Source organism: Colias philodice, chromosome 29 (assembly GCF_061535455.1).
Source record: "Colias philodice isolate Cphi_HAF_F1 chromosome 29, ilColPhil1 Martin Lab GWU primary, whole genome shotgun sequence".
Lineage (NCBI taxonomy): Eukaryota > Metazoa > Arthropoda > Insecta > Lepidoptera > Pieridae > Colias > Colias philodice.
The window spans coordinates 3,952,982-3,978,240 of record NC_143114.1 but is presented as its reverse complement, the minus strand read 5'-3'; the positions used below and the strand labels follow the sequence as shown (position 1 = coordinate 3,978,240).

The 25,259-nt window shown below is 34.8% G+C and overlaps 4 protein-coding genes and 2 long non-coding RNA genes across 7 annotated transcripts in view; 2 read left to right on the top strand and 4 right to left on the bottom strand.

Moving 5' to 3' along the window:
- Window positions 1-1,534: 1,534 nt before the first annotated feature.
- LOC149475893 (uncharacterized) lies at window positions 1,535-3,083 on the bottom strand. Of its 2 annotated transcripts, XM_089712983.1 has the most exons (3): window positions 2,380-3,083; window positions 1,976-2,299; window positions 1,535-1,853 (listed from the first exon to the last, which is right to left on the bottom strand). In XM_089712983.1, the coding sequence occupies exons 2-3, from the start codon at window positions 2,226-2,228 to the stop codon at window positions 1,654-1,656; spliced, it is 453 nt and encodes a 150-aa protein (XP_089569109.1). In that variant the 5' UTR covers window positions 2,229-2,299; window positions 2,380-3,083; the 3' UTR covers window positions 1,535-1,653. The 2 variants fall into 2 exon arrangements, with proteins under 2 accessions (XP_089569109.1, XP_089569110.1); XM_089712984.1 differs by having other exon boundaries at window positions 1,976-3,083.
- A 4,051-nt stretch (window positions 3,084-7,134) lies between these two features.
- On the top strand, window positions 7,135-9,481 carry LOC149475892 (uncharacterized). Its single transcript, XM_089712951.1, has 2 exons — window positions 7,135-8,904; window positions 9,156-9,481. Exons 1-2 carry the CDS (start codon window positions 8,256-8,258, stop codon window positions 9,191-9,193), a joined length of 687 nt encoding a protein of 228 aa, XP_089569077.1. The 5' UTR covers window positions 7,135-8,255; the 3' UTR covers window positions 9,194-9,481.
- Window positions 9,482-14,568: 5,087 nt separating this feature from the next.
- LOC149475891 (uncharacterized) lies at window positions 14,569-17,887 on the top strand. The gene is made up of 6 exons (XM_089712966.1): window positions 14,569-16,167; window positions 16,258-16,716; window positions 16,799-16,876; window positions 16,958-17,020; window positions 17,310-17,469; window positions 17,632-17,887. Exons 2-6 carry the CDS (start codon window positions 16,666-16,668, stop codon window positions 17,880-17,882), a joined length of 603 nt encoding a protein of 200 aa, XP_089569092.1. The 5' UTR covers window positions 14,569-16,167; window positions 16,258-16,665; the 3' UTR covers window positions 17,883-17,887.
- On the bottom strand, window positions 17,193-21,433 carry LOC149475889 (uncharacterized). Its single transcript, XR_016317963.1, has 3 exons — window positions 21,043-21,433; window positions 19,968-20,099; window positions 17,193-18,472 (listed from the first exon to the last, which is right to left on the bottom strand). It is a non-coding gene; the product is annotated as an uncharacterized LOC149475889 (long non-coding RNA).
- On the bottom strand, window positions 18,617-19,836 carry LOC149475890 (uncharacterized). Its single transcript, XM_089712978.1, has one exon. The coding sequence runs from the start codon at window positions 19,415-19,417 to the stop codon at window positions 18,743-18,745; it is 675 nt and encodes a 224-aa protein (XP_089569104.1). The 5' UTR covers window positions 19,418-19,836; the 3' UTR covers window positions 18,617-18,742.
- Window positions 21,434-23,845: 2,412 nt separating the features above from the next.
- LOC149475886 (uncharacterized) overlaps window positions 23,846-25,259 on the bottom strand; it is a 49,194-nt gene continuing 47,780 nt past the window's right edge. Inside the window, exon 2 of the long non-coding RNA XR_016317953.1 lies at window positions 23,846-23,913. This is a non-coding gene — a long non-coding RNA (uncharacterized LOC149475886). The remainder of the gene's footprint in view (window positions 23,914-25,259) is intronic.

Genomic DNA, 25,259 nt, shown 5'->3' with positions numbered 1-25,259 from the left:
ATTATATGCTGGTAAGTAATTTTTAATAGGGCCGAAAAAACAAATCATTTTTTTTAGTATGTATCTATTACTTGACGGGCTTGTGTTAGTAACTGTTGATACAGAATCATGAGCTGTGTCGATTATAGAACTATTATTTAATGTCTTCATTAGCAGATTGCAGTTGTTGTTCAAATTGGCTAATGCTTTTTTCTAGGCGCAAAATTTTTGTATTATTGCTGTCGAGGGTGGTAGATAATGGCGACCCACGATGAAGTTCATCACGGATTATATATGTAGTTGATTCTTTAGTTTTGTTATGCGGTTCACACCTGCCACGATTGTCTTCTTTAGATAATCCAAATTCAGAATTCTGCACGATGTATTGAATTAATTTGACGCCAACATCCAAAATGGCAGCTAAAAATTATAGACAAACTGGTCGTTTTCCTTCACCCTCAGTTATTGTATATTGTTAAGTATATGTACGGTTATCAGATTCTTTAGCTCTCTTTCGTTTTACTGCTGTTTTTCGCGTCATGGATACAAGCCAATCCTTTCGGCGTGTCACCGAGAGGTTCCAAAAATACGTGTGTATACTTATTCGCTTATCACTTGTTACAGACCCACAGTCATTGCCACACTTTTTTCCTATGCATAGATTTAGTTTGAAGGTCCCTCGTAGAGGGCATTAGCTTTGTGCTTTAACCTTTACCTTGAAACGCAACCTTTGTTATTTTAACTAGATCACCCTTGTGATATGTAAGAGCAGCATGCCTATTCCGATCGTACTGCTTCTTTTGCGCAGCATGGGCTTCATCGACCTTTTCCTTGACTTCACTGCGGAGAGCAAATAAGTTAGTGACCTCGCGATTATAATTCACGACCGCGTTCAAGGCTGGACTTCACTATACATTGCCGTACCGAAATTTCAGCTGGTGTCTTTCCAGTGGTTTTTTGTATGGTGTAGTTCAAGCCCCATTGTATTTTCCCAATCTTATTGTCCCAACCCTTCTCATTGTCGCGTAAATTTTTGGCTATCAAACAGTCAAGTATGGTCCTATTATAGCGCTCTACTTGACCGTTGACCCTAGGACCACTGCGTTCAACACGTGTCTCGCTCAAGACAGAATCTTCGGAATGCATGAGCCGTAAAGCAAGAACCTCGATCACTTCAATCTATCATGTGTTCGAAATGTGTCGAAAATGTCTTGCAGTGCTTTTATAACATTTGCAGTCCAATTTAATAGGCAACATTTGACGTCTATCAATTTTATCTTCATAGCACAATATACATAACATACAGTTAGGAAACTTCATACAAAACGTTCGAAATGGCACACGCACACAAGCTGTATAATAATAATTTCAATTTATTTCTGCATATTTTGTGTTTTTTTTATTTAATTAGATTTTTCATTTTAAAAATAATTTAGTAGGTATAGTATACCTACATACAATGTTAATGTTAATGACAATTCTCCTTTAAATATATCAGAACGGCAATTGCTAATAAATAATTACTTTCATGTGTAAAATAAATAAGGTAAATACATATTTTGTGTACATTTTTATTTTCTATCACAAATTTCACATCACAATATCACACACTTAACAAACTAGGTAATAACTCAATTAAAATATAATTACAAAATTAATTAACTAACCAATTAATTAATTTAAATCTTTTTTTAATCTAGCATTTTCTAATCTAGCATTTTCTAATTTTATCTTAAGTTTATCTATATTAATCTCCTTTTCCTCATTTTCTAATTCTATTTTTCTTTTTTTAACTATTAGGTACTCTGCTAATGCATTTTCCCTATATATGCGGGCCTTATATTTTTCCTCTTCCATCTTCTGTTTCCGCTTGGCTGTAACAATGATCAAAAGTTATTAAAAATGCCATATATATGATCCCCTTTTCACTCTGCAGATAAGCCCATTAATGAATTGGATTTTTTCCCTACTAAATAAGTAAATAACCTTCACCCACCTAGTGTGCCGCTGCCGCTAGCTCTATTACAGAAAAAGTTTTTCTGTTTAAGGGGAGGAGGAGGTGTCTCAAGAATTTGTGTTTCTTTCAACACCTCCCTCTCATCAAGACCTCCAACACAAATACCATCACCACCGGCACCTTGTCCATCACTGTTAACAATAAGGTTGATAACCTCCACATTCTCAACTTCACCCATCACCAAGTTAGAGTCTGTTTGAATGGTAGCATCTCCACAGAAAAACCTTGGCATGTACTACCTAACAGTGAAGTTACTTTGTCCAGAACTTCATCAGGTGGAAAGTAGTCCTTGCCTCCTCCAGTCTGAAAAAAAAGTACTTAATACAAATTTTAACTTTAACTTATCGTTGTGAATAATTGCCCAAAAACAATCAGTAACTAACCTTATTATGGCTGATTCTCATGTTCGCGCAGCGTTTGCGAGCAGCCTTCTTCAAGTTTTCCCATTTTAAACGAAGCTGCGCTGGGTTCGTCGGGATTTGACACTGATGAATTGAAGTCGACTGCTAAGGTTTGCCAAGCCTGATCCTTCATTTTATTATTAGTGGCATTCGTTGCTTTATTGTTTATGACCGCACTTGCCGCCACAAGTTGTACGAGAAGCATCGTCTCATCTTTGGTCATTGGTGCCGCTTTATTAATAGTTGACTGTAAAAAAATAAATCTTTAAAAGTTTGAACGCATTTTGGAATGTGAAATATATCAGAAATGTAGATTGGTACTTACAGGATTCATTATAAATTCACTTTTCTATGATAATTACAAAACAAACATAAACAAACAATTGACGCGACAAAGCGAAGCGTGGCGTCACCACAGAGATATCGTTATGTCAAAACTGTCAAAACGTTTTATTTCATGACTGAATTTGTTAAACAAAGAAAAAAAACAATTCAATGTATGTATAATCACCTTCAAATCTATGAAAAAATATACATTTTAACTTTTATCAAATGTAATTATTATTTGTTTTTAGAATTTAACATTTGCGCAGCAAGGAACTAAACGTTTCAAGAGGGTAGAAGCTATCGTTAGATAAACACAGATAGATAGCACTTATCCTTGTTTGTGAAACGCAAACTATGGATAGTTAAGATCTTACTGTTAACCGGGGATAGCGATCTATCTGTAATCGGAGATAGGTTATTGAAAACGGCCGTACGTCGATCACATCTACTTTTGTTACAAAATTATGGCAGTAGCTGACTAGTATCTGCTGATAGTAGCTGAATAGTAGTTGCTTTGTGACGCTAACATCAGTTGTTTCGTCAATATAAACGGAAAACAAATGATGTTTCAATTCATCAATAAGTTTATTATTAAAAAATGGGCGCAAACCATTCCTAATGACATTAGTGGCTTTTTGTTTCGCTAAAGAGATTTGCGATGTGATTGCCTTCTCTGGTAAAGATTTAATCAATTCAATTAAAGGTTCAACTGATGAAATAGGAAGATTGTTTTCGACGATATAAGAACAAATGGCAGCTTCGGCATTTTTCAGCTTTGTATTTTCTGTAACAAATGTTGTAATACTAGGTTGATTAATATTAGTCTGTAGCCACGCCTCCATATTTTTTTTATGAGCTTTTCCATCACCATGCTTTTTGAGCTCTGATTTTCCAGCCTTCATAACCACATTGCACACCTTACAAATTGCATTATCATCCTTATTCCCATTTAGTAACCATGCTTTAAACTCAGGTTGCTTAAGCCAATCATGCTGAAACTTCTTCTTAAATATCTTTTTCCTACCTTTTGCCATAGATTTTGAACTACCGATCTGCTTGAACTGCTTTTTATCATTTTCAGTATTATATCCCTCTTCCTCGTCTTCAGTACAGTTATCAACCTACAAAATACAATAAGGTAATGAGTAAATTTTAGAAAACTCATTTATATAGGTTTTACAGCATATAAAAATGTATAAATATTTTTAAAATCTTGGCGATTGTCCGGCGAGGCGATCCTACCTGTACAGATCGTTCATGCAGTGCAATTATAAAAATTTCGGAGAATGATACGAGTAGCATTAGAATTTTGCATGAAGCGGCTCATAAGTGCCAACCAAATTTTGTGAAAACAGAAATTATCAAGACAAAAAATCTTTGTAAAAAAGCAGCAGTGAGCTCCAGCACACCTATGCCTCAATTATTTGAAGAAGTTTTCAAACCGGAAAAGGACGCAGGCTATGATTTATTAAATGCCTTACCGAAATTCTCAAACTTTTCAAGATCACTTTACAACGTAAGGAATCATGCATTAAACGTACCAAAAACACATTTTACAAAATGCGAAGATGTTATAATTCCGACAAAATATATAGATGGGTTTTTGTTATTCGATGATGACAGTGACCCCAAGAACAGAATAATAGCATTCTGTACCGAGGCAGCTCGTGAAGATATACCAAATGTTCATACATATTTTTTGGATGGAACTTTTTCAAGCTGCTGTACACCATTTTATCAGCTATACTGCATACATGGTGACGTGAACAGTGACGAAAACTTTACAAACATAGTCCCTCTCATCTACGTTCTAATGCCTAATAAACAAGAACGGTCTTATGAATTTTCCTTTTCTGAAAAATGCAGGATTCCTGCATTTTTCAGAATAGGAAAATTAAAACCTTATAAAATATTAAAAAAAAAACATCAAGAAACATTTCATGAAATTCGGTAACAGTGAATTAATTGAAGATAATGATGAACAACAAAACGTTTTTAATATTGTTCAGAAATTTATATGCAACGTATACAATGTCGGTGGTATAATTGATGTTGATGCTGCGCGCCTTCAAATGTTCATCGATTTTTTTCATACGGTCTCTGATATTAACGAAGCTTTTGACCGAAAAAAATTGCGAAATTTCGACGCTAGCAGCCTACCACCGTGTAAAAGCGAACTGTTCCAGCAATTTCTACGAGCAAATTACATATGTTGCATTTGGAATAATGCTCACCTAAAATATACAAGAAAATGATCAATACCATTTTATAAATGGTTTGAAGGGGATCAGCTACCAAATTATGTCAGTTATTCGTTACAAATTAAGGCCGCTGCGTACTGACGGGTTTTTATCCGGACGGGACGTGACGGGAAGTTTTGGAAACATCGTTGCATACAAAATGTATCCAAAAACGTATATGTCACGGGAACATCGACGGGCCGGGAACGTGGACGGGAAAAATATCGTCGGCGACGATGTTTAGCACGTCCCCGTCCCGTCCCGCCCCGCGCGTGCCCCGTCCCGCCTGTGATTTCGCTACGTATGCACAGTCGCTCCGTTCGCGCCGGAGAGATAAGTAGTGACGTCTTGATACTATCCAAGTACCTATCGAAAATGGACGACGGAAAACTTATGCCAATGCCACGGTGCGTATGCGTTTGTCTACATATACATGCAACAATTATGGTACACCACAAGGCAGCATATTAGCCCCCCTCCTATTTTTGGTATACATTAACGACCTACCAGACGCAATAAACGTAGACAGTATACTTTTCGCAGACGACACTACGCTTATAATAAAAAGTAAAAATAAGGAAGACTTAGAAAGGGATACAATTAAAGCTCTAGACGACGCTATAAAATGGTTAAAACTAAATAATCTCCAAATTAATATGACTAAAACAAATATAATTAATTTCCAATCATACAATACAAACTCACAACTTGACATAAATTACAAAAATAATCAAATGACTACTGTTAATGAATGTGTATTTTTGGGTATAACACTAGACAAATTCTGTAACTGGAAACCACACATTGAAAAAATTATAAATAAGTTAGATCGTTTTGTGTATGTGTTAAGAAAGTTGAAACAGACAATTAATTTAGATATCGCCAAGATCGCTTATCACGCATACGTATCATCGGTACTTAGATACGGTATAATAATATGGGGTAACTCTGTAGCAATACAATCAATATTTAAAATACAAAAAAAATGTATTAGAGCAATGTGTGGAGTCCATTTTATGGATAGCTGTAAGCCACTATTTAAAAAATTAAAAATCTTGCCTTTGCCATGTCTGTACATTTTAGAAATATGTTTATTCGTTAAAAAAAATATTAGCTTCTTTGATAAATATGATAAAACAAAAAGCACACGACATAGAGAAAGATTGCGCTTACCTAAAATCCGCCTTGCGCTATATAGAAACAATGCGTATTGCATGGCAATCACTATTTTTAATCACCTACCCATAAAAATTAGGGAATTGACATCGAATATTTTTAAAAATAAAGTATATAGACTGCTACAAGCTAAAAATTATTATAGTGTTAAGGAATACTTGAATGATAATGACATTAATGGATGAGTTTTAATATAATTTAATTGTAATTTTGTATGTATTTTGTAATTTATTGTCTTTTTATTGTTGATTGAATGTATTAATGTGTAAAGATATCATTGATAATTTAATTTGTACTTTAAAAAAAATTTTTGCACGCCATTTACAATGGCAGTATATGTGTATAAATATTGTATATTAACACCTTTGTATGACCATATGCATGCAAATAAACTGATTTGATTTGATTTGATTTGATTTGCACCACGTTCCCGTTTTGAACGAGGCAATCACGTGCCCGTCCTGCTCACGTCCCGTCCGAAGTATTTACCCGTCACGTATAAATCCGCCTTTATATCAGGTATATAATTACTATATCAAATTATGTACATGATTTTGTTATTATTCATAATTGTATTAACTCGGTTAAATTTTTACAGAAACTGACGAAGAAGGCGATGTGGACATCAATCAAGCGGACTGGAGTTGTAGTGACGAGGATGATGAAGATATCGACGACAACGATGAAAATTCTGAGCATTATTAAATAATTTTTTGTATTCAATAATATTTTTTTTAACTCTGTAATAATATTAAGAATATTTTTTACTTAATAAAATATGGCTATGAACCTATTAAAATTATTTTTTGGATTCCTTACCATAAACTATTAGCTCACACAGTCAAAACTTGAATTTCTCTCAAATGTTAACAAAACTCTAAAAATTTATCGATTAATTGTTTAGATATTTTTTTATCGATTTTTAGGCATGAAAATTTTATTAGATAATTTTTTTTACATGTATTTTTACATTCTTATTTTTTGTAAAGTAAACTCAAACATTTATTTATTCAATTAGACTTCTTCGAGAAGCACTTTTGAAACTTTAATACATATTTTTTACATTTACCACCGATTCGGAAAGCAGTATCTATGGAGAAGAACCGGCAAGAAACTCCATAGTTGCTCTTTTAAATCATTTCAGTATTACAATTTAATTTTACAAAATATGTAACTTAACTGTATATTATCATAATATGCCAAAGAACTGTCCTGTGGTATTTACGCGACAACCCTCCATGGGTTTTTATCTTCAATATATTCCTTAATGCTGTAATAGGCTCTCTGAAATAATACGTTTTTTATATAATTTTTAAATTGAGCACTACTAAACTCTTTAATACTATGAGGAATTCTGTTGTAAAAAAGTATACCTTGGCCCATAAATGAATTTTTAACTTTAGCTAACCGGTAAAATGGCATTACAATTTTATTTCTGTTCCTTGTTCCATAACAGTGTCTATCTCCTACTCTTTGTGTGTAAGTCTGCGTTTTTGTGTACATATAAAATATTATTAAATATATACTGTGATGGTACAGTGAGGATACCAGTATTCTTAAAGAGATCTCTTAGTGAGTCCCTAGCACGTAAATTATATACGTATATAGAGCCTATGGCTCTTTTCTGTAATATAAATATAGTTTCTACATCTGCAGCCCTGCCCCATAGCAGAATTCCATAGGACATAATGCTATGAAAGTAGCTAAAATGAACCAATCTAACCGTGTCTTCATCGATGAGATGCCTTATTCTTCGAACTGCATATGCAGCTGAACTAAGCTTAGCAGCGGTGGTGGCAACATGGGCCCCCCATTGTAGCTTCTCATCTAGTGTCAAACCAAGAAAAACAATAGAATCCACAGAGTATAATAAGTATAATACCTCCCCGTTTAAAATAATATCCCTTTTCACCTTTTTTACATTTGGAATGATAAATTTTACACAATTTGTTTTTTTTTTTTTGCATTTAATAATAAATTATTTTACATTTAATAACATGGTCCCTCAAGTAGGACTCCGCAAGCGCTGATGACGAATTTAATTTTTCGGTAGTACTAGCAGGGACACTACTAAAAAAATCTTCAAAAGCAAGCGCAACATCAGCACTTTTGTCAATGACCCTACCAACATTTACAAGTTTTATGGTACTATTTGATTGGCTTTTGCCCATTTCGAAAATAGGAAAACACACAAAAGAGGACATGATGTCAGCTTTACAAATGGTACAAAATGGTGATTCCATTAGGACGGCGGCAAAAACCTGTAAAATTCCGTACGCTACATTGCGCCGTTACGTGAAAAATAAAAGTGAACATGGTGATAATATATCACTTGTACCTAGGTATGATATTAATAAAGTGTTTACTGAAGAACATGAGCAAATATTATTAAAATACTACAAGGACTGTGCACTAATGTTCTACGGTTTAACCGTCAAAGAATGTAGGAAGGTGGCTTATGAAATGGCAATGCGTAATGGCAACAAAATGCCAAGCTCATGGAAAAGAGATCAATTGGCAGGTTTGGAATGGTTTCGGTTCTTCAAAAAAAGACATCCTGATATTTCCGTGAAGAAACCAGAAGCTGTAAGTCTCGCACGAGCTACCTCATTTAACCGTGAAACTGTGGCAATATTTTTTAATAATTTGGAAGAGTTGCTGAAACGAGAGCCAAGATTCGCAGATGGAACTCGCATATTAAACCTTGACGAAACCGGCACAACCACCGTCCAGAAACCTCAGAAAGTTGTGTACATATATTTCGGTATGGTATTTTATATGAGGAGAAGTCTTTCTCCACTTGAGTTAGTCCAATTGGCGTGAAAGTTAATGGTATAAAAACGTTGTTTACTACTTTTATATAATGATATATTGTAAAATCAAAAACTCAAAGTACATACATATATGGTACCTACTGAAATAGAAGCACAAGACAACAGCACAAATTTTGTGTTATCTGTATCTAAATGACATTTTTTTTTATATTTTGCAAATAATCTTCTTTTCTCTTTACAGGTTTCCGTCCAATCTTGCGGAACGTAATACATGGCTAAATATAGTAGAATTAAAAAATCCTGTTTTGAAAAAGTGAAGATATGCAACATTCATTTTAAACCCGCACTTGGCCAGTGTGGTGGATGTGGCTGTAACCTCATAGGAGGCCATGTCCCAGCAGTGGGAACGTAATATATACGTTACGGGAAATAAAATGTATGGGAGGGTTTAAAGTTACATTTTTAGATATTTCTTGTCATATTTAAAAAAAGTTATTATTGTTATTTTACTCATTAGGTAAAGTATCATATCAGTATCATATCGATATCAGTTTAAAGTTTTTTGATACCTGCAATAATAAATATTATAGGACATTATAAATATTACGGAATAATCACCTGTGCACACTTGACGATTACACCCTGAATATATATATTTTGTTTTTTATTGTATAGGGAAGCGCTAGACCACGATCTCATATTTCAAGTAAACTCTTAAAGCGCGTCACACACGGTGAAGATACTATAATATTTTATCTTAAGACACTGTTATATTTTATATTACAGTATCTTAACGCATCCGGTATCAGCGTTCGGACCAGGCGGACCGGACGCGAAATTTTGTGGGTCATTTGTAACAGGATGGCGGTTCTACAGGAGTCTTAGTACGTAATGACAAAAAGAAAAATGATGGTCCGAACGCTGATACCGGATGCGTTAAGATACTGTAATATAAAATATAACAGTATCTGAAGATAAAATATTATAGTATCTTCACCGTGTGTGACGCGCTTAAAACTCTTAAAACTATTTAAATACTTAAGGGTATGGAATGATAAAAATATTTTCAGTGAACCGATTTCGTTACTTTTTATTGTTATTATCTTATAATTTGTTTGTTTTGTTTGACACTTCATTACACACATTATTTTATAAAATATAAAATAATGTGTGTAATGAAGCAATTAATTTGCAAATTTGTAAAGGCAGTTGGCATTGTAATGATAAATAAATATTATAAAAACACATTGATATTTTACTTCATTAATTCCTCAAATGACTGGACGTAACGCCAAATAATACAGCAAAATGTTGTCATAATTTATAGCGGTCCTGTGTTCTGAAAATTTATTACAGATAGCGGAAAACGCAAACATGAAAAAACGCTGAAAGGAACATTACAATTTTCCAATTAGGCCGGGAGATACTGACACAAAATTTCGAGTCATTTGTAACAGGATGGCGGTTCTACAGGGGTCTTAGTACGCAATGACAAAAAGAAAAACGATGGTGTGAACACTGGTACCGGCGGCTTAGTCGCGTGGGCGTTAGTCGAACTCGTCGTAAAAATAGCGAAAGTCAAACGATTTGTAACACAAAAATTTTAGAATTTACCGATAGCCCATAAAAAAGAAGTAGGCGGTAGTGTCATGCCATACTTTTCCGGTGTGACTTACAGCCCGCCATACCGACGCTAATGTGTTGATTTAAAAAAAAACAATTCAACCATTTGTACCAGGCTAACTTTTGCACAGGTAACCATCGTCGTGTAGCCATTTACGAAAATCACCATACCATACTTTTCGGACGATTCCAAATGGTCGCCATACCGCCGAAAATCTGCAAAAATTTTTTTTTTCGCCAAACTTTTTGTACCAGTATTGCATTTGGATTTTTGGAGAGTATTTGATAAAATGTGACCATTATTATATTTGTCATACTTCTAGTAGGGGGAAAAAGTGCTGCCATACTTCATAAATAAATTTATTATTAATTTATAGAAGTGAAGATTTCTACCACCTAGATCTTTGAAATTTTGTATTTATATTTGTTGAACCTCAAACTTATAGGAAAGATTAATGCCATACTGTTACAAATCGTTCAAAATACGAATAAAATCATACAATAAAAAAAAAATCTTATACACATTCGCCACCTCCCACAGGTATGGCATTATCACACTTCTATTTATAATCATTCAGGAGTTGTTGAAAAAAAAATTTAGGGTGTTACAAATGGTTTGGCGAAAAAAAAAATTTGCAGATTTTCGGCGGTATGGCGACCATTTGGAATCGTCCGAAAAGTATGGCATGGCGATTTTCGTAAATGGCTGCACGACGATGGTTACCTGTGCAAAAGTTAGCCTGGTACAAATGGTTGAATTGTTTTTTTTAAATCAACACATTCGCGTCGGTATGGCGGGCTGTAAGTCACACCGGAAAAGTATGGCATGACACTACCGCCTACTTCTTTTTTATGGGCTATCGGTAAATTCTAAAATTTTTGTGTTACAAATCGTTTGACTTCGCTATTTTTCCGACGAGTTCGACTAACGCCCACGCGACTAAGCCGCCGGTACCAGCGTTCACACCATCGTTTTTCTTTTTGTCATTGCGTACTAAGACCCCTGTAGAACCGCCATCCTGTTACAAATGACTCGAAATTTTGTGTCAGTATCTCCCGGTCTAAATGTTAAATACTTGAACATCTATTTTTTATCTATTTGCAAAAACTCTACAGTAACTATATTAGAATAATAAATGCAATTACGTAATTTATTTCCGCCGTAAATCATCAACCATCAATCAATCAATAAATATAAAACTCTCCCGTTACTTAGTGACTGACAGACAACGCACAGCCTAAAATCACTGGACCTAAAGACATGAAATTGGGCACACTCTGTATATCTAGAGTATCCTAAAGGTACACTTAGAAAGGCTATTCCGAAATCCCCATGGGATAAGTGGGATTTTATGTTTTATGACTTCAACGAGGACGAAGTCGCGGGCAAAATCTAGTATTATAGTAAAATTTTAATACGAATAAAATTGATGTATCCGTTATTTTTTCCTTAATATCCTGAATTTTTTACATTTATACTCACCCCACGGAAATATAGACATATATAGTATTTCCATGACTCACCGTAACTAGAAAGAGACGGAGGGGAAACGATAAGATTCAAAAAATTTGACCTTCAAATTTTTTGACTTCACTTTTTCTTAGGGAGTGTGGGTTCCATACGTAGTATATATAGTTCCATGTGTTAGACGCATTATTCGACGTTATTTATTTTGAAATAATCTTTATTACGATTTACTTTTCACATTTGTCTTGTAAATTAAAATATTACCTATGTAATAAATGTAAAACTTAACGTTCGTCGTTAGTTTGAACTCGATAAAGTATTTTTTAAAGTGTTGAATAAAACTATTCTTTTATTTTTATTGTCGCGAACTGCGGCTTATTTACATAAAAACTTTAATCGTTTCTAAAAGTACTAACATCAAGCTTTAAATTGAGCTATATTTCATCTTGACACAATAAGTTCGATTGCGATACTAAGTGCCATAGTCACTTGGGCAATCTCCTTTAAGCAACAATTTTTTTTCTGATGCAATCGCAAGCAGCTCTCAAAGTTCGACTTTCTCAAAAGAATTTTGTGAACCCTTCTGGATCCTACCCTTATGGAAGTTAAATAATACTACTTTCAAAAAATTCTTAGAAAAGTACACTGGCAAACATATTCCGGATGAATCTACACTTTTTTTGGCTTCCATTCGTAAAAATATTCAAGATGGCCCTATATGGGTTGCTATTGACGAAACTACAGATTCTCAAAGCCGGTGCATTGGCAATGTGATTATCGGATGTCTAAATGAAGGAAAAACCAGCAAATGTTTTTATTGACATGTGAAGAACTTCCTAAATGTTTTTAAAGATGCTATGAGTGTTTTATGGCCTAATGAAGTTAAACATGAACCAGTTTTTTTGTTATTTACCGATGTTGCTCCTTATATGGAAAAAGCTGCACGCTCTTCAAGTTTTATATCCAAAAATGATTCACGGAACGTGCTTGGCTCATGGTGTAAATAGGTTTGCTGAATGTATAAGATTTCAGTTTAAAAAGGTTGACAGTTTAGTATCAAACGTAAAGAAGATTTTTTTGAAAGCTCAGTAGGATCTAAAAATTTAAAGAGATATATCCTGACATTCCCTTGCCACCAGAACCAGTGCTAACTCGTTGGGGAACATGCCTAAGAGCAGTTGAATACTATAGTGAATATTACGAACAAATCAAAACTATTATTTTTGGATTGGAAAACGAGAACACTGCCATTGCGAACGCAAAAGAATTTTTCGAAGATGAGACTCTACGGCCTACGCAATGACTTGGTCTACATAAAAAGCAATTATTGTTTTCTATCACACCAGATAATGGCGCTCGAGAATTCTTCCACTTCACTTAACGAAAATTTGAAGATTATCGAAAATATAGAAAAGAAGATTTCTGAATCGGAAGGACCAGCTGCTGAAGTTGTAAGGCAAAAATTTAGTTACCTTATAGAAAAAAACAAAGAATTTCATATTTAAAAAAAATAATAGTATGCTGTGTGGAAGACCAGAAGGCTCACTGGCAGAACTATAAAAATTAAAATATGCTCCCATCACATCCTGTGATGTTGAAAGATCATTTAGCCAATTCAAATCAATATTACCTCCCAATAGAAAAAAAAATAATTTCGAAAGGAGAATGACCACGGGTGGTATCGGTAAAATTTGAGTTGTGCCACGTATTCGTTATATTGTTAATTCCTATTTGTATTTCTAATGATCATATGTATCAATATTAAGTCTTAATTAAACCGGATAAATTGAAATAATAGTAAAAGTTTTTCTTTTGAAACATGTATGACTACGTATGGAATCGGTAAAATACTAGTTGTGTCACGTGTTCGTGATATTGTTAATTCCTATTTGTATTTATAATGATCATATTTATCACTATTAAGTTGTAATTATACCGAATAAATAGAAATAAAAGTAAAAGTTTTGTTTTGACACATACCTATATCTATCTCTCTTGCTAACGTCATATGTCATAGTTTCTATTTGAAATGTCAAATGAATGTGTTCGACGCATTGTTCGATGTTATTTTGAAATAACGTTTAAATTACGATTTACTTTTCACATTTGTCTTGTAAATTAAAATATTACCTATGTAATAAATGTTAAACTTAACGTTCATCGTTAGTTTAAACTCGATTAAGTAGTTTTTTGAAGTGTTGAATAAAACTATTGTTTTATTTTTATTGTCGCGAACTGCGGCTTATTTACATAAAAACTTTAATCATATCTAAAAGTACTAACATCAAGCTTTAAATTGAGCTATATTTCATCTTGACACAATAAGTTTGATTGCGATACCAAGTGCCATAGTAACTTGGGCAATCTCCTTTAAAGAAACATGTCATGTTTATTGTTATTCAGATGTAAGTAAAACGGAAGATGAGTAAAATTGTATTTTTTTTATATATATAATATTGTTGCTTTTAACTGTACATATTTTTTTCATATTTCAGTATTTTCAGTCCATTTTATATGTACATATTTCGAAAATTTTAATACATATTTATCCGGGCCCTGGTGATAACGCATCAGTATAAACAGTATTGTCTTGCCTGTCTGGAGCAGCCGTAGAATACCCATGGCAACCTTCAGAGGTCGAGACTTTTGGTCTATAATTCGAGTGTGTCGAGTATCCATAGCGATTCTGCCCACTGCTTGTGGTTTCCGGTCCATATTCAGTCGAGTAGCCTTGACCTTGGCGATATTGTCTACTGAACGATGTTTGTGGTCTATATGATCTCCCTGGTTCATAATCAACATAACGTTGGCGAAACGGACTAAATTCGGAATCGTGAGTTTCCATTTCTTTACTCTTTTTATAACTTCAATTAGCTCCATTTTTGTAGAAAGCTTACGGGATGGATTTAAAATCATCTAAAAGCGAAAGTATAAACAGTCTATCTGAATCAGACTTGCTGTTTTACACGCTTTTCTCTCATTACAATACTTTCCCTTGATACCTGCACCAAATTATCGTCGTCACTTGTCTTCTTTTTTTTGGTAACAGGTCGATCACCTTGAGTACCAGATTACCGCCGGCGTTGGTTTCCGCAGTGCGTATTTCATCCATGCTATATTGAGTTTCATTAATTTCCACGGTAGGCCGAAGAAAATGAAGTTGTTCGAAATATACGTATGGACTCTTACGCGAAGTTGCACTTTTAATACCAGCTCTGCGTTTTACTTCCCTGCTGTAACTAGTCCTGGTAGGCTATTCTGTAAAAAACGCGCCCGAACTCGCATCTCACCTGAGTGAGTCGACTCACTTCACTTTCGAACGTTCGAGTTTTTGGTTTCGCATTCTGTAAACATCCGCTCGGCAGAGGCGAAGCGAAGTGAGTCTCACTTCGAAACTCACTTGCCGAGTGAAGGGATCTTATAGATTTGAATTTATCGACATTGTTATTGTCTTTAAAATGCGGCAATTTAAAACATTTTGAAGACATAATAAGACTTAAGTATTGTACCGTGGCACTATGTTTTTAGGCCCTAAAAAGTTTCATTCTTGTTTTATTGGAAATATCTAAGGAGCTTCTCTTTTTAAATGCACGAGTAGAACACCCAGAGTTTTATTTCAAAAACACGGTTTTTAAAAAAATATTTAAAAAATTGGAATTTTTGCGGCCGACTGAGCTAAATAAATTCGTATAAAAAAAAATAGATACACTAGATAATTTATTATGTTGCTAATATATGTAGTGATTACAGGCGCAAATTATCCCTTTTTGAAATTTTCGATATTGTCGATAGAGGCGAAAGTATTGTAATTTTTACTGATTGTCGTTTTTATTTTTTTATATTATATGCAGGTGTTAGTAGAAGCTCTGTTTAGTACCAAAAGAAGCCTTGAACTGAGGGCTATATGTGACAAAAATACCACATTCTAACCACGAAGTTATTACGAGATATAGATTGTCTGTGATTCGTATGAAGTTTGTTTATTTCTCAAGTGGTTTTTTGTACCTAATTTTAAAGTGTTTCGTGTTGCATTCTTTCTAAAAGTTTTGTTGGAGTTTTAGTTAATGTTTGAGTTTGGCTTTATTAAGTTGTTGTGTAATTGGTGTTAAACGTGTTGCATAAATTATTTAAAGGAGAAAACTGCAAAAATAACAACTATGAGGTGAGTAATGTGATTCTTGTATTTAACTAAAATATTATCTTATACAACAAGCTTATTGACATATTTAACTTAAAATCTTAAACATTGTAGCTCCTCGGAAAGGTCGTCTCATCCCTCCCGTGCCCAAGTAGAGTATCTAGTCGACTATCTTAGCAAACATCCTAGCTTAGCCAAGGGTTTTTCAAAAGTCCTAGAGACGAAGCTAGAAAAACATGGGAGGAGTTGACTATCAAATTAAATAGCTTGGGAGGCTACACTAAAACATGGAAACAGTGGACAAAGGAAGGCAATAGGCATATAGAAAACTATTCATCTTATACCGTGTAGGTATCTGGCTTACATTTTAATAAACTTTTAATTTTGCTTTAGTATTGGTCTGACAAAAAGAGTGCCGTGAAGAAAAAAGGTGCCCTAAGATACCGGGCACGCAATAAGACTGGTGGTGGATGTGAATCGGTGGTGGAGCTTTCAGAGGTGGAGGAGAAAATACTCACATTAATGGGCGGTTATGCAATTGGTGATAGGCATTTGGAAATTAATCCATTTGAAGTAAGCTATTGTTATCGATTTTGTTGATCCGATACATGTATGTATGTAAAATATAATTATTCAATGTCATGTTCTTTTTTAGGAAATCCCCGTCCTTACTGATGCCAACGAAAGCCCAACATTGCCGACTTCATCTATGATAAATGAAACCACAACTATTGTAAGTAAATACCTAGTGTATTCATAAAATATTACTTAATAATAAACAACTTATTAGTAAATGTTTCTTATATTGTTCTAGGAATACCAAGTCTTGGATGAGACTGCTATAAATACGGAAAATGTTAGTATGGCAGATACTGAGGTATATATTAATAAGGTATTATGAAAATGGTACTTTTTTATTGATTCCAGTATTTGAAATACTATGTTTTTTTTTCAGAGACCTTAACCAATTCAGCAATATGTTGACTGTATCCCAGGGACATCATATTCATCAGCAAGACCCTGTGTAGTCCGCATAGTATAGTATGTACTTATTTGACAAAATTTCTAAAACAATCTCTTTATTTATTTATTATTTATTTATATACTCTTTATTGCACACACAAAGTTTGACAAAACATAGTAACAATCAAAATATTGATATTCAGGTATCCAACATTGAACCAGAGGCCGGACCTTCCCCTGCTCATACACCACCGAGAGCGGAGGTAACGAGCCCTCTGCAAGCAGTTACCCCCTCTGGCTCAGGCAACTTTCCTGCTCGACGTCGATTGAACGTCGCGGGTCCATCACCATGTCGTACTACAAGTAATTATGAGATTTATGAATTGATTTACAATACATATTTATAATCAACAATAAAAATTAGGAAATACATACAAATAAAACTAAATAATACTTGATAATGAATTAAGGAAATAATAATAACATCAGAATAATAATAAATTAATATTTATTTTTACGTTTCAGGGTCATCGAGTCGTCCACAACAACGGCAAAGAAGACGATCACCTCCATCACAAAGGCGGCAATCTCAATTAACAACCTTTACCGAAAGGTTTCTTAGCTTGGAAGAGCAACGGATTGAGATTGACCGTCGCTACTGTGAGTTACAGGAGGTGATGGTCAACTCACAAAGGGAGACCAACAGAATGACAGCAGAGGGCCTGATTGCCGTCGGGGAAGGTCTTAAATTATTAGCCGAAAATTTAAAAAAATAAAATACTTTTATACTTAAATACATTTATTAGTTCTTAACTTATTTTAATAGTAAAAAATTATCTGTGGTTTTACTTATAGTTTCTTAATTTACTAACATTAGTTTATAAGCCCTAATTGAGTTACTAACACCTATGAATATAATTTTCCGGAATAAATAATTTGCATAGATTTTTCATTGAATTAATTATAATTACCGCGTGTTCCTTGCCCTCCATAATTCATTTATCAATCTTTGTCTACATAGCTGACCAAGTATGTTTCATTGGGTACATCCTCATTTGAAGCTACACTTTGTCTGGTCCTATGTAAACCAGCCTCAACCTCTAGCTCTGAATTGAGTACGGCTGGAGCTGGCAGGCCGGCACGATTACAAATATTGTGAAGCACGCAACATGCTATTACAATCTTCGAAACCGTGTCGGGGTCATAATGTAGGACTCTATGTGCTAATAGACATCTAAATCTGGCTTTAAGGACCCCTATTGTTCTTTCTACGGTGTTTCTTGGTTATAGTGATGTTCTGGTGTTCCCTCGTCTGCATTTGGAACTGGCACCATTAGGTACTGACGCTGCAGATACCCAGAATCACCTGTAACAATGAATATTGTTAAAAAATAAAATGTTTTGTTATCAACAATTATATTTTTATTAATGAAACTAGGAGTTTTCAATTATTTCGCCTGCTCTCCAATTTTTATGAATTCCGTGAACTTCGGTAATAAAGCCTAAATTACTCAGAAATAATAATAATAATAATAATTTATTTATTGATAAGACATCATAGGTCCACTTGTTAGTAATTTCTTAATTACTATGTTAGTACATTACATTAATTATTTAAATATTATCATTTTACAATTTACCATTTATATAATGTCATTTTATTTTTATTGATATAGGATGTGTGTACTTGCTCGCAATGGTGCAAGTACACACAATCATATCTGTCTGCGATCATTTTTAGAGCAGTGTTGGTACTGCCCCGCACCCGGCGCACCAGAGATGTACATCTCTTCCGTATTATACTATAAAAGCAATCTACCCGAGCTTCAGCAAACATCCCTGATGCGCTACAGTGGCTAGGCAGCCCCATCAGCGCTCTGAATGCGTTGTTATATTGAATACGCAGAGCATTGTATGCCCGACGACCATAGTTATACCAGAGGCTGCACGTGTAGAAATTAGAGCAATATGCTCTGAATAGTGTTAATTTCACTTCAGTGGAACAACGAGCAAACCTCCTGGCCACCATGTTCGCACGGACCGACAATGCTCTACGCTCCCTCTCTATGTCAGCATTATCCTTCAAATCGGATGTCAGTATATGGCCTAGATATTTATATTCATTGACTCTTTTTAAAACAAGCCCATTCAGGGTGATTGGAGGCATTGACCGGGGTGATTTCCGGCCTGCCTCGAAAACCATAACCTCACTTTTACATGCGTTATAGAGCAAGCCATGACCATCGGCATACCTTTCACATATAGTAATCAACTTACGGAGCCCACATGCTGACGCGCTCAATAAGACCATATCATCTGCATAGCTAATATTATTGACACAAGTGTCATCAATATGACACCCAATATGAGTGTTGCTAAGTTCAACAATAAGTGCATTAATGTACAAGTTAAAGAGTGTTGGAGAAGTCAACCCTCCTTGTCTTACCCCACATTCAAGTTTAAATGTGTCCGAATGAACACCAGCCCAACGAACTGTATTGGCCTGGTTACCATACCAAAACTGTAAAATCCTGATCAATTCAGGAGACAAGTGGTAATCTCTAAGCTTCCTCCATAAGACCTCATATGACACCCGGTCAAATGCCTTGGACAGGTCCAGAAAGCAGGCATAGATTGGGGTTTGCTTTGATGTATAGTACCTGATGACATGTTTTAAGCACAGGACAGCATTTTCAGTGCCTAGTCCGGCTCGAAAACCGAACTGGTTATCATGTAGAAATAAAGTAGTTTTTTGAATGATGAAAGAATTTTTGAAGGATTTAATCCAGTAGTTTGTGAGTTCAATATTTACAAACAAACAAAGATTCGTCTTTATAAATTAGCTAAGAGGTATACAGTACCTAACAAGTACACAGATTCGCCTGTTTGTACTAATTGTTCGAGGTGGTCCCGAATGATGCAATTATTAAAAATAAGGCTGTCGTGAGTCGCTCCGCCATATGTTGCATCTACATGTATTATGTTCAAATGAACTGCAAAAAGAATTATTTTTACAACTATTTTTATGTGGCTGTTCTAATGAATGTTATAAAAAATATAGGTACTAGCAGCGTCTTGTGATTTATACTGCTTAGTTCATGATCCTATGGTATTGGTCCAAATTTCATTAAATCGATTTTTTGTGGTTCAAGTGTGAAAGCGTATACAGACATTATTATATCAGGCTTAGGCGATCCTCACACTGCCCCGCATCACGCTGCATGTTGCATGTCGAAGCACCTACGCGCGTTCTTGCGGGAGTGCAGATCTGCATCATCGTGCGGGTTTTTTGCGCACTCACGCGCGTAGGTGCATTTGTAGATTCACGCACGGCGCGGCGGCTCTCATTAATCATTTATTCGCCGTTCTCTGTGGTGTGAGCATCACGATAGTTTTGATAAAAATGGTTAATAGTGTGGAACTCATTCAGGACGCTGCCATTATACTAACTGTTTGGTTTTTGTACGGTCAAATTAAAAGAAATCGTGCCTATAGAAGATACTGGGTACATCCTTATTTACAAACAAGATCTTTAAATGGGTCATTTGTTAATAAATCGATCGATATCGAGATCCATTTTCTAACACATACGTCACGCCCATTCAAAATCACGCGTGGCACTGCGGGATTCGGTGTGCCATACCTTGCGTCTCGCCCCGGATCTACGCGCGGGGATGCATGTTTCTCCGCGTGTATGCGCGTGACCCGCATGAACGCGCGTGGTTGCATTTTCAGTGTGTTGGACTGTGCGTGTTTTCTATACAAACGGAGATACTTACAAGTAACGTTAAACACGCAGTCACGCAACATGCAGCATGATGCGGGGCAGTGTGAGGATCGCCTGTACATTTCTTGCATGATATGTACGGAAAGTCATTTGTTGTGCAATAAAAAAACATAAGTCTGCAGATTTCGATTTAAACACAAAGATCGTACGTTTACACAGATATCACCAACTCAATTTATCACGCATTCGGAAACCATAGAAAAGATTACTTCTGGCAAAGTAGTCGGATGAGCGAAGATTTGACACTTCTTTTGAAAACATCCACAATATGGTTCAGGGTCAAAACAGATCTTACATCCGTGGGAGCAAAATCGACAACAAAATCGACGATCTTGGTACGCTGCGGCGCGACATGACTGAAATGTTTAGAAATCTGAAATCGGAAATCTCTGATTTAATGAATAGTTTCAAATCGCAACAGGACAAAAAGCTGTCACTTATACAAGCCAGCGTCGATTATTTGACCACAAATTTAGCTAAACTTAAACAATCTGTTGAGTTCTTCTCTGAAAAATATGATGAAATCCATACTAATATTATAAATGCGAAAGTAACTCTGTCTGTCTGTCTGTCTGTTACTCAATCACGCCTTAACTACTGAACCAATTTGCATGAAATTTGGTATAGAGATATTTTGACCCCCGAGAAAGGACATAGGATAGGTTTTATCCCGGAAATCCTACGGGAACGGGTTTTTCTTTGAAAACGCGGGCGAAGCCGCGGGCGGAAAGCTAGTACATAATAAAATAGGCGTTTTGGAACAGGAATATAAAGAATACCGTTGCGTCACGCAAATGCTTGAAACAAAAATTGAAAACTTAGAAAAACACATGAGTTGTCAATGCAAATGCTTCATCTCCCAAAAAAACATACGGAACGTCTGTTGTACCCCGTGGTAGTGGTCTTGGCATCGGAAAATTTAGATTATTTGAACAAATTCTTTGCCATAGTTGACTATTACGAAACACACCACCATCACTAATTCTTCCCTGGCTTCCAATTTCAGCAAAAATAAAATTGTAATTATTATCGACCAGAGCCAGAAGTACTATGCTGAAACTCTTTTTATAGTTGTAGTATTCCGAACCCCTATGTGCAGGAGATTGCATTACGATGTGTTTGCCATCAATTGAGGAGCTTCTGTTCAAAAGGAGATAAATCCACTTTACATTTTTATTTTTTTTTATTTTTTTTATTGTTCTCTATGTTCGAATACACCAACTTGTGCACACATTTTGCTTCAAAAAGCTATATTTCCAATACAAAAACGACGTTCAAATTTCAAGTTTCAATCAAAGGGAGATAATTCCGAACGATATTTTTAGAAATAAATGTTTTGAACAAAAAGAGATATATTTCATATAAAATGTCGACTAGACCAAAATTATCGGTACAAAAGGAGATATTTTCGTTTCGTTTCGACTACGATTATTTTAAAATCGATTTGTTATGTCAAAGACGGTTAAAAGAGCTTGTATCCAGAGCTACAAAATGTATGATTAAAAACAATTTATTTTTTTCTATTTCGTCATTCGTCAGTCACTTCACATGTCAATTTCTCCTGTGATTTCTGCCAAACGCGTTGACTATTCTGTATTTTTTTAGAAAAAGATTATAAAATAGACAATTACATCCGTTCAGCGTGTGTTTTTTGTAAAATGGACACTGTAGGCCAGTTGAATTCTGGTCCGAGAAAGAAACAACGAAAAGATCGGTCTACTTATAAAAAGAAGACGTAAGTACTTTCTTTACCATGAGGCCACTGAGCACTGTTCATGTTCTAGTACAAAGGATCACAGTATGGTCTTCAACTTTGGTAATTTTCTGTTTTAGGTACACAGATAAGGATCCTCTTGGAATTAATTTTAAGCAGCCATGTCAACACAAGACCTCCAGTAAATTCAAATGTTCTTCGGTAACACTTCGGAATGTTATAAAAAACCGAAAGTTGTTTTTTGCACAAAACAGTAAAGTCAAACAAGATGTTTATTTGACGAGATTAATGACATCATATGAACCTCAGAGAAGAAGAGGTGGTTTAGGAATTGGGCTTAAAAACAGAAAAATGTCTTGCTCCTATCATTTGTTATCAAAAAAGAACAAAATGGTAACTGTATGTAAATAATTTTTCAAGGTTACTTTCTCAGTAACAAACAAACGATTGCAAACTATCAACACATCCACGTACAAAGGAGATCTTCCGCAAGAAAACAGAGGAGGGGACAGAAGATCTACCAAAAGTGAAGAAAAAAAACAGAGCCTCAGAAATTTTCTTAAAGCACTGCCAGCAAAGGAAAGTCATTATAATAGATTAAAAAGTAAAAGAATTTATTTAAGTTCAGAGTTGAATGGTGCCAAATTGTTGAGGTATTACAATAGTTCTGTTCCTGCCAATTTAAGGGTATCACGATCAATGTTTTATGATATATTTTATAAAGACTTTAATATTGGCTTCTCATGCCCTTCCTCTGATGCCTGTAATGTTTGTACCCTTTGGTCTAACAAAATAAAAAACGAATGTGATCCAGCCAAGAAACAAATATTAATGGTAGAAAAAAGGGTTCACAAACTCCGGGCTAATGCTTTCTATCAGTACATGAAGGATGAAGTAGAAGGGAGTATATCCTTCTGTTTTGACCTACAGCAGGTCCAACCTCTACCGAGAACTCCTATCCAGGATGCCTTTTACTCCCGGCAAGTCAGTCTCTACAATTTTTGTATAGTTGACTTAAAGTCTAAAAAACCAACTTTTTTTACTTGGAATGAGACTCAAGCCAGTAGGGGGTCAGTGGAAATTGGTTCCGCTCTGTACACTTACTTGAATGGACTCGATATACCTGCTGAAATAACAACATTGAGACTGTTCTGTGATGGCTGTGGTGGCCAGAACAAGAACAACCATATCATTCATATGCTCTTGTTCTGGCTAGGTGTATAGGAGCAATTATTGCTCCTATACACCTTGGAAATTTTCTGAATCCTTAAGCTATTTCTAACCACGACTGTGGATTTTCCGGAATCTGTAAAATAAATATTAATTGTTATTTTATGTATATAATACATCGTTATTTTCAGACTCCACCTACGCCTGAGAGTGGAATTGCCAGTAATGATCTAGGTGAAAATGATCATTAATCAGAACCTACGGCATTATCTCCATTGCCAACTGTACCGCGGCGCCGAAAGAATCCAGTGGAACTAGAAAAAGCTGGCAAGACTATGAAGGAAGCTAAAGTTCGCTGCATAAAGTTTTAAATAAACCACAAGTGGTAGAAGACGATTTCGATCGGTATGGCAAGATTCTTGTAAGCTTCGAAAACTATCTGAATCAGAAAGCTTAAAAATCATGTATGAAATTGATGGTTTATTTATTTAGCGTTTAAATACTACACCCACATACTCTGCACGGCCTTCACCGATTTACTCATCGTATTCAGAGCCAACACAACGACTTCAATTATCACATCCGAATACATCACCAATATATATATATTTTGGAATGTTATGTTTTCAATTATTGGACATTATCTAAAACATGCTAAAACTGTACCTATATAAAGTGTATTTAAATCAATGTAGTGATACTGTTATATTATATTAATACATATTGCGTTTTTGTATTAAATTTAGTTTTTAACTTTTAATTGAAAATGTTTTAAATTTGACATTGTTAAAAATATGTATTAATCATTATAATATTTGACTAGTCACTAGAGTATCAAACATAATTGTAGCGGTTGTATATTATAATCTTAATTAATGTTATATTTTTTTTTTGTATTAATTTATAAATTGTATTGTAAATTTGACCTCCCTATCGCATTGGGTAACTGTAATGGTAGGAATGGTTGTATATAAATAAATAAATATTACGTACGGCCTGAATCGTCATGTACCTACCTTTCAGATTTAAGAGATAAGAAAAATGATACAGGAATCAAAACCGCAACTTAACAAGTGCGTAGGCCTATGGATTACATTCGGAAAGAGGCTGTAATGAGGCTGCGAAACTTGGAAAATAAGAAAAAAATTGAAATACAAATATTAAAAACACAGGTACTTAACTATGGATACCAACAATCTTTTTTAATTTATAGCCAGATTAACTTATATACCATTTCTTTGCAGTTGGAAGCTAAACAAATAAAAAAAGGGCAGCGATTTTACAAGAAGAGACCAACAAATGTTTGTTCGAAAAAGCCAAAATAGAATTAGAGGAAGTAAAGAAATTAGTGGCAAAACAAGTTATAACTGATTAATTTGATTAGTCTCTACAATAATTAAAATAAAAGTATTATTGTTTATTTTATGGATTTTTATTTATTAAAAAACTAATATTAAGAGAAAAACCTATCAACCAAAGATT

Bases quoted from the DNA above. Each gene is read 5' to 3' on its own strand.
- LOC149475893 (XM_089712984.1), bottom strand. From the start codon at position 2,228: ATGCCAAGGTTTTTCTGTGGAGATGCTACCATTCAAACAGACTCTAAC. The intron at 1,854-1,975 runs GTGGGTGAAGGT...TCATTGTTACAG, and splicing joins TAGCGGCAGCGGCACACTAG to CCAAGCGGAAACAGAAGATG.
- LOC149475892 (XM_089712951.1), top strand. From the start codon at position 8,256: ATGACCCTACCAACATTTACAAGTTTTATGGTACTATTTGATTGGCTT. The intron at 8,905-9,155 runs GTATGGTATTTT...TTCTCTTTACAG, and splicing joins AGTTGTGTACATATATTTCG to GTTTCCGTCCAATCTTGCGG.
- LOC149475891 (XM_089712966.1), top strand. From the start codon at position 16,666: ATGGGCGGTTATGCAATTGGTGATAGGCATTTGGAAATTAATCCATTT. The intron at 16,717-16,798 runs GTAAGCTATTGT...GTTCTTTTTTAG, and splicing joins TGGAAATTAATCCATTTGAA to GAAATCCCCGTCCTTACTGA. The intron at 17,470-17,631 runs GTAATTATGAGA...TTTACGTTTCAG, and splicing joins ATCACCATGTCGTACTACAA to GGTCATCGAGTCGTCCACAA.
- LOC149475890 (XM_089712978.1), bottom strand. From the start codon at position 19,417: ATGGTCTTATTGAGCGCGTCAGCATGTGGGCTCCGTAAGTTGATTACT.